The 9,471-nt window shown below is 44.9% G+C and overlaps 1 protein-coding gene across 2 annotated transcripts in view; it reads right to left on the reverse strand.

Annotated features, from left to right (window-relative positions):
- TRIM67 (tripartite motif containing 67) overlaps positions 1-8,106 on the reverse strand; it is a 526,294-nt gene extending 518,188 nt beyond the window's left edge. For both annotated transcript variants that reach the window (XM_086925344.1, XM_086925343.1), the window contains exon 1: positions 6,879-8,106. In XM_086925344.1, coding sequence (XP_086781470.1) covers positions 6,879-7,802 — 924 coding nt within the window. In that variant the 5' untranslated portion in view covers positions 7,803-8,106. The remainder of the gene's footprint in view (positions 1-6,878) is intronic.
- Between the last annotated feature and the right edge of the window lie 1,365 nt (positions 8,107-9,471).

The following is a 9,471-nucleotide window of genomic DNA, read 5'->3' on the forward strand; positions in this document are numbered from 1 at the left end:
TTCACGGACGACACCCTGATAATTTCCAAGACCCAAAAAGGTTTTCAGGCAGCCCTCACCAGGTTTGAGCTGTTCTGCCACGATCATGAACTGGTCGTAAATGTAGACAAGACCAAGTTCATAGTTCTTCACAGAAGTAATGTGGTAAAAGGGAGAGTTTTTTATGAATGATGTCCGTTTAGAGCAGCAGACCTTTTTTACGTACATGGGCATCACATTACGATGGAGACTAAATTGGAAGCCCCACAATAATATGCTGGCTCTTAAACATGCCCAATTGACTGGAGTGTTGATTAAAGAACATAGGCATTCTCACACCAAGCCAGTGGCACCAGTTTTAAAGATATACAAAACCAAAATGAGTACCTCAGTATTATACAAAGCAGAGATGTGGGGTTTTGAGGACTTAGCTCCCCTGATTACAGCCCAGAACAAATTTGTGAAAGTATTACTAGGTCTCCCACAATCAACACCTTTGCCGACCCTCTATCTAGATTTGAGCTACAACAAAATCGAGGACTTTAGACCAGTGTGGTACTGGAGAAGACTCTGGGTTACCCCCGAATTAGCCCTGTATGCCAAGCACTTCTTGAAACTAGGGGGGTGGATTGCTCATATAAGATCTCCTGGTTAATAAAGGTAAAACACACTTTAAGGGATATGGGGCTAAGTAACCTATGGGTGGATCCCTTAGGAAATCCTTTCCCTTCCAAGAAAGAGTTCAAGGCAGCCTATTGGAATATGGTTATGATGAAGCATTTTCATCTTTAATAAGGCCAACTTTGACGAGGGAATTCTTGGAACTCAAACAAGAGTATGGGCCATATGTATCAAGCCAAATTGACTTCGCAAACGCTGAAATTCGCAGAATTTCGGCGTTTGCAAATGCAATTTGGACTAATTGTATGTATCAAGGAAATCTGCTTGAAAAATAAGGAATCGCAAAATTTGAGATTCCTTATTTTGCGATTGCATTTCAGAAATCGCTAATTTTGCCATTCTTTAAATGCAATGTAAGAAGCCAAAAATGTTTGCAAATTGGCCTTAAGGAATCGCAAATTACCACCAACTTCTAGTTGGTGGTAAGTTGCGAATTCCTTTAAAAATGCATATTTTAGCATTTTTCAAAGTGCCATGTGACGCACATACATGCCCTAAGGGCATGTATGTGCGCCACATGTGCACCTATGCATATTTCAGGGGTGCAACAGGGTGTCCTTTGGACACCCCTGCACCCTTGAAAATATTCTCAATTTGCGATTAGCAAATTGCGAATCGCAAATTTCCCCTTCATTCCTATGGGCCTCCTGGCTCATAGAAATGAATGGGAAAGTATTCCTTAATTGCGAATTCGCAATTTGCGGATTTGCAATTAAGGAATATCAAAAAATCGCTAAAAAATTGCGATTTTCTTGATACATAGCAATTAGCGATTCTGAAATAGCGATTTCTTAAAAATCGCTATTACAGAATCGCTAATTGCTACCTTCATACATATGGCCCTATATGTATAAAACCTACTGGGATCTTATCACTCTACCTAACTATTGGAAACTGTATCATCAGTTTAGAGTGGGCTCCCTCCCAGTAAAATCTTTCACCAGTAAATGGCATCCCTCGAATGACGATAAATGTATTGCATGCCCATCATGTAAGGAATCACTAGCACACGTTCTGTTTGTTAGCCCAGCTTATAGGCCACCAAGGAACACTTGTCTTAGACCTATTTGTTTGACTCTGGGTACCAGGTCAAGTGTGGAGACACTACGAATTTTGAAATCCGACACAACCGAGTCCCTGGTGATCGCAGTTGCTAAATTCCTTAGATGGATGTGGGTTATACGAGCGAAAATGATGAAGGCACCATAGCTGAGTTATTTTCTTCCAATATCTTTCAGCAGCAAATTGTCTAGTGGCACCTGACTATCCTGCTATCTTCTCAACTTATGTAAATTTTTACCAGGAGAGCGCAGCAGCACTGTTCCTCTGTTAATTAAGGGGCCAAATACTGTGGTCAAAGTGTGATAGCACTGTGTATAGTCTGAACTTGTGGTTTTAACTGTCCGATATTATCTACTTCTAAATGTTAACTTTATTATTAAGTGTTTTTATGATTGTGACATATTCTGAAGTTTTATTAACATGTATTTATTAAGTTATTTTAATAGAAAAAGCTGTTTTGAAACATCAGCAAATTCCGTGGGCACTACGGGTGGAGCACAAAAGATCAAAAACAAAGCCCATAAAACCTGTCATTGCTGTATATGATGCAAGGGCAATAGGGTCGGCCCTATATAGGGCCGAGCTGTGGGGTTTTGATAAGTTTACTTCCCTACAGATAGCAGAGAACAGGTTCCTTAGGGGAATTACGGGACTCCCCCAGAGCACCCCACTAATCCCTCTTAGTAAAACAGATGGCCTCATTCGGAAAATTTATTCAACAGACTCGGCTCGAGTTGACAGCAGTAAGGGCCACGCAGGAATAGAGACCTTGTCGTATGAACCCCCGGTGGACCTCACAGGCCCCCGACCGCGTGTGCCCGTATGAACTTTGGGAACTTCTTATAAATGCTTGTCACCAGAAACTCTGTGGTTTTTTTTGCCCTCACGAACTTTGGGAACTTTTTAATATACGCTTGACTACTGGAATTTTGTGTTTTTTTTTTTACTTTTGTAATTTTATACTTGATCTTAATGTAATGGTTTTAAGTAACCACACAATAAAAGTTATTCATTCATTCATTCATTCATTCATTCATTAATCCCTCTTAGTCTTGATCTGGGGAGAAGATCTGTCAGTGATCGAGCTAGATTGCGTCCTATTTTATATTGGAGACGACTTTGGTCCACTCCCGAGATCAAGCATTATGCAGATGGGTTTCTGGCAATAATTAAAATGGACACCTTCCATAAAATACCATGGTTGAAAAACTTAAGGGTAATGTTAGGTGAACTGGGTCTTTCCAACCTCTATGATAATCCTGCGGGGGAAGTTTTCCCAAGCAAAAACACACTCAAAACTCTATACTGGGAGTGGATACATGGTAGGCTTTGGAGGGGGGTAAAATCTGATTCGATGGGTGGTCGTTTCTTGGAAAACAAAATGTGTCCCGTATTAGAACAGTATTGGGACAGCATAACTGTCCCTATGGACAGGAAGTTGTTTTTCCAGCTAAGATCTGGCTCCCTCCCCCTGAGACATTTAACAGGCAGGTGGAAGAGTCTGAATACCTTGTGCTGCCCAGCATGTGGCGCAATTAATGAAAGTGTGGGTCACTTCCTATTTGCTTGTAACGCCTATGCCACCCCAAGAAGGGTATGGTTAGCCCCAGTTTGTAAGAACCTTGGGACATCCAGTGCTGTTGAGGCTCAGAGAATTATCTGTACCACCACGGAGGAGCCTATTGTCATGGGGATAGCTAAGTATTTGGGGTGGGCCTGGTCCATTAGGTGGAGAGCCCTCTCTTCAAATGTGTTTTGATTATTGTTTTAAATCTGTGCTAATTTTTATATTGATCAAACTTGCACAACTGTTTTATAAATATGTATCTGACTAAATGTTTTATTATTATTTGTGAAGTTTTAAAATATATGTTGTGCTTTTATGAGTATGCAACTTGAATAAAGCTTTCCTACCTATTGTTATTTTAATATTATGAACATGTTAGTGACTTTTTATCCTTTTGATGTATGATGTCTTTAATGATTTTTGAAAATCGAAATAAAGACAAACTGAACTGAACCGAGCATAAGCATAGCATTTGGGGTGGTACTGAGTGACACACAAATGGTGGCAGCATGCCGGTACTATAAAGTATAAAATTACCATATTTGGAAGGGAGAAGAGAATACCGTAGATGGGGAGGGAGGGTGACAAGACGGGTTTATTGTGAATTTATGATGATGGTGGGGCCTGGAGGGTCCGGACTGGCGAAGGAGCCTTGGCAAGATGGCATATTTTGCACAGGTCACAAAAAACCTCTATCTTCATCCACTGCTGGTCCATTGTATCAGTTTGAGGAGAGGGAACCTCATAGGAGGTCATAGACTTCTTAACTTAGTAGCTTGCCAGCTTCGCACAGGGTGGATGCTGTTCACCTTGAAGACCTGAGTAATGTCAGAGACAGCTTGAGCATCACTCTTGTTGTCGCTGACGTCAGCTGGAGCCGCTTGATGATAAGCGTCTGCCTGTTGATCGCTACTGATGTACAAGCCGTCTAATGTTACGGCATGGCAGGCACGGCCCGTGCCGGGCGTTATACTGGGGCCGTGACGTGGGGTAGGGGGGGGTCAGGGTGGGGGGTGGTAAAATGCGGGATATGGACTATTAGAGGTAAGTATCGATAAAAATAAATAAAACGAATTTCGTTTCATCGCATTTGGTGATGCAGCATGGGCAACGAAATTCGTTTTATTTATTTTTATCGGTACTTACCTCTAATAGTCCATATCCCGCATTTTACAACCCCCCACCCTGACCCTCCCCTGCCTGACGTCACCGCCCCAGTATAACACCCGGCACGTGCCGTGCCTGGGCATGGGACGTCCTGTTTTGTGACATGCCACATCACGTTGCAGGATGCATAGTACTGTGCTGTATTCCTTTCTGTCATCTTTAGTTTGTTACCTTCGGTTTCACTCGCCTGCAGTCACAGAATGAAAACTTGACGCGGGAGTAAGATGCAACATGGCCTTTAGTTAGAAGAATCTTGACTGACAATAAGCCTACAATAGTGAGGGCCCTGGATAGTGGTGACCCTCACAATGCAGCCCCAACAAATACTGTGCAGCAATCAAGACATTATTCCAAAGCAACACTTTAAGAGGAGACTTGGTTGGTTGACACTTACATTACCAATGCAAGAAATGTGTCCGGGTAACTGGAGCCTCGCTTTGGCATTGAGGAAAGAAGGAGACATGGGACATGGAAATATATATATATATACGAGGACAGGGTGGTGCAAAGAAGAATCAGGTTATAAAACAACTTCTGGTTTCTTATTGATTTTACTAGGTAACAAAATATGTACTTTTCACACTTGTAAATGGTAGACGGCTACTATGTAAACCTCAGTGAAATGATGCAAAAATTGAAAAAGGGAAAAGATACAGTGATGTGCAAGATAAAAAAAACGGCCTGCTCCTTGGGGCAATAATACAACCACGTTCCATCTTCCCCTAATTCTCCCTACAAGTACTGCACATTATGTCAGGTGTGCAGACAACTATTGGAAACGGGTATATTCTACTACAATTCAAAACAGAGCTTGCATACAAATTCTATATTTCTGCAGGAGAACTTTAAAACAACAAGTCTTGCACCCCACGTTTTGCCTTTTGTCTTGATTTTCGAGGAACGATTCACATTTCTTTATCAAAATGTTACTTTTTTTCCTAACTTGTTGCTAATGTTTGTGTTATTGCCTGTCTGCATGCAGCTCAATGACATATACGTCAAAATGTCCAATTAGCCCCAAAAAGTTCTTCAGAACCGGTTTTGTTATGTATATTCTTCAACATAAGACCAGCCATGACGAAAATTCCAATTCACTATCTAGCAAGCAATTTTGCCAAGTGCAGCCAAGTTACATAGGCCTCGATACATCTTTTCATATGGTGAACTATGGGGAAACAGAGAAAATCCCTAATACAAAAAGCCAACTAAAAGCACCAGACAACACTTAATCACTGATAAAATAAAACAACAACAAAAAAACTCACAGAAGCCATTTCCCGGCGCAAATGAAACTTTCAGGTGACCTTATTTTTAAAGTTAAACTTTCCCCCCAATAGGTTCACCTTTTCGGTAAGGGAAAGTTGTAGATGGATTAGTATTTTGGTCAGGGAAGATATTATGGGACATATTTAGGGTTTGGTGGATTAGATACTCCATCCAAACACAACCGGTGTCCTGTTCAAAGTATTACATGTGCCATAGGCTACAACGCACCTGCCAAAAGACTGGCGGGACATCCACCATGTTTGTGACAGACTATTCCATTCATCCTCCAAACTCAACTTAAGGCACTATACCCTCTCCTTTCATTTAACAACCAAATGCCTTTTGGGGAATCACGTTTTGGTTTTATCCAACTAGAGGTATATATCAAAATATCAGGGTTTAGGAGAGGAAAACCTACCGCTGGAATATTGTGTTTTTCTGTGATAAAATCAATTATATCCAGATCTGCTTAGAATTCGCTCAGATCAAGCCAAACACATCAGACAGATCTTCCAAGAACGGAATGCGAATCACACAGCACCAAAGCCATAAAGTTGGCAAATCGTGGGCAACACAACATTATATCCTGGGCGCAGCATCATGCATCTTACAACCATTCTGTGTAAGTTTAATTAATCATAGCACAACTCTTCCAAAGCTATATAACTGGTTGATGGGGTTAGTAATGAGAGCAAGCTGTCAGGTCGGGCAATGGACAACCATTCAACCACAGGTTAAAGGAAAAACAAAACCAATTCCCCTTGAGACAGGCATCCCTGAGCATAATACATTACAAACATCATTGATTAGATCATCGGATACATGTTAGTTTTCCCATTAATCTATAGAAACCATTGAATCTGAGTCATTGTTAAGCAATGCTGTTTACAAGCCAATGGTCACTAACCAAACACAAAAACAAAAGGTTTATACAAATTCCAAAATTGTAAGTAAGGGCGGCACGGGATCCGGAAGCCCTGTGGTGTCACACATTTGGTAAAAATGCACTGTACACATACACTGAATATAATATGGCGTTACCTGGTAACCTTGGACGCCATGGGACCCGTATTATAAATGTATGCGGTTATGCTCTCTGTATAGATCAGTGCAGTGCCTGGTCGGTCACCGCTGCCTGGCACACCATTCGTCTTACCTTGTGCTGCTTCCACATAACGCCCAGCGCCTTGAGTTCGTGCTGCCCGTGGCGGCCCTCCTGTAGGCACTGGTAGCAGACGGGCCCGCGGCAGGTCACGCAGTACATGCTGTAGTTTTCCAGCTCATGTTCGGCGCAGGTGGGAAACTTGCGCGCAGTGGCCGGCCCGGCGGCTGCCGGGGCTTTCGGGGCTACCTGCGGCCCGTCCTCGGCCTGGCCCGGGGGTAGCAGCCGGTGCTTGGCGAAGGGCCCGCGGGCCGGGTGGCACTTCCTCTGGCAGGGCCCACAGTAGAGCACGTCGCACTGCTCGCAGCGGACGGCGGCTTCAGCTGGGGCGCTGCCGCTGTCGCACAGCTGGCATTTGGGGGGCGCCGGGGGGGCCGGGGCGCTGCGGGCCGGCTGCCCCTGCTGCTGCTGGTAGCGGTGCACGATGGCCTCCAGCAGCCGATTGCGCTGGAAGCCCCGCAGCCCGCGTTCGTCCAGGGAGGCGCTCCGGTGGCACTGCGGGCAGGTGATGGAGGAGGAACACACCGTGCCCCCGCCGCCCCGCCGGCAGGCCAGCTGGGCCGGGGCAGGCGGCAGCACCCTCACCCCGTTGGGCGACTTGAGGCTGGGAGTGTAGGAGCCGTAGCCGCTGTCCGTCTCGCTGTGCAGGCTCAGCTTGTCCGAGGCCGGGTCCGGGAAGTCGTACTCGCCCGAGGAGGTGGACGAGCCCCCGGCCGCGGCCAGCAGCAGCATGCCGGGGGTGCGGGCGTGCGGGGCGGCCGAGGCGGGCGGCGGCGGCAGCGGGTGCGGCTGCTCGCTCTCCGGGGTCTGCACCACGATGGTGCGGGCGCACTGGAGGCAGACATTGTGCGAGCAAGGCAGGATGAGCGGCTCCCGGAAGAGCGAGCCGCACACCGGGCACTTGAGCTCCTCCTCCATGGCCGAGGCTGCCGGAGGCGGGCAGCAGCCTGTGGGCAGCGGAGGGGGTGCGGCGCCTGCCAGCCTGCGAGCCCCGGGTGCCCCTCACTGACCCGCTGCTGCCATCGCTCCGGCCGAGATTTCAGCACCACCGTCGGCTGGACAGCGATGCTCGGGTTGGCACCGTGGAGGATGCTGTGCTGACCTTGAGGGAGTCCCTCCTGCCGCAGGGGTACCCAGGGCCCAGGGCTGCGAGTCCCCAGGAATGCACAGGTTCATTCCCGGCGAGGCACAGATTTATTTCACGCTCTGCTGCTGAGATCAGGGGAAGCTGTTGTCATTTCCCCTCCACGGCAAGGGAATCCTGGGAGGAGGAGAGAAGAGGAGGTGGGGGAGATGTGCCTCCAGCAAATGAATGAACGCCTGAGCTCTGCAAACGCTGGCCACGCTAGCAAAAGACACAGACGTGTTTGTGTATTATTTATTTTTTTAAAGGCGATTTTAGGCAACACACACGTCCGCTCCATAAAACAACGACTCCTATTTGCACGCTTCAGGTTTTTTGCATATACAAAACGGCTAATGGACTAAAAATTGCAAAGACCCTGCTCTGCTTTTTTTTTAGTAGAGTCGTTCATAATGCTTCTGCATGAAAGGCAGGCGAAAACAATGTTAACTGAAAAAACACCAATATCTTTTTATTGTTCTGCTCTTATAGTTCTAGTTCTTCTTCTAATTATAATTATAATAATTAATATTATTTGTATTATTACACATAACATAGTCACTAAGAATCATGATATTTTTTCCTATGGCGAAAACATGCTAGGTCAGCGCAGAGAAAACAAGAACAAATGATCTATGTGATTTCTTTTTTTTTAAAATGTCATTATGGTTTTCTGCAGAGGGACATATTTCTTTGAAGAATCTTAAATAATGTACAATTCTGTGATGAAGTACATCTGGTTAAATATTTCAAAGCATATAAAAATAAAAGTCCGAAGCAGCATTGATCTGATAGTTCAAACTGAAGGCAAAAAGCGCATTGAGATTGTTGCCAACATTGCATGTGATCTATAAAAAATGAGTGCTTCACCACGAAGGTAAAAATACGAAAATAAGATTTTAGTTAAACAACATGACAGAGTTAAAACATCATGGTCCATTAGGCAAATTGATCTTTGGAACTGGGGTGGTGGGGGTATTTCTTCTTAGAGAAGCACCGCGTTGCATTCGCCTGTAGGGTGTGTGCTACAGGTACGAGTAAGAGTCTAGCCCCAGGCAGGAGACTGCTTACAAATACATTAACACTGGAATTTTCCAAAACTGTATATGTAAAATTTTCCTCCCTCTGTACCTATGATTTGTTAGTGTTTCAGTGCTTTCAAGGTGTCTTGCACTCGGACAACATTGGATCTCCTAATGCCTTGAAGTTTCTGTCAAAGGCTTTTGCATGACCATGACTTGGCAATCTAGACCTCAGGTTGCTCAAGTGCATCAGAGCCCATATGAATCTGCCCGTAACCTATGTAATGTGAATATGCAAGCCTGCACGGAGTTACTCAAGATCAGCCTTCATTGAGTAGGTTTTTAGTTAAATCCTCAATTGCATGCTTCAATTACCAGCTACCAATAAACACCAGGAGAGGAAGGGTCAAGTGGAACTACTCCTAGTCCCCTTGAAACAAGT

Source organism: Lissotriton vulgaris, chromosome 6 (assembly GCF_964263255.1).
Source record: "Lissotriton vulgaris chromosome 6, aLisVul1.2, whole genome shotgun sequence".
NCBI classification, from domain to species: Eukaryota; Metazoa; Chordata; class Amphibia; order Caudata; family Salamandridae; genus Lissotriton; species Lissotriton vulgaris.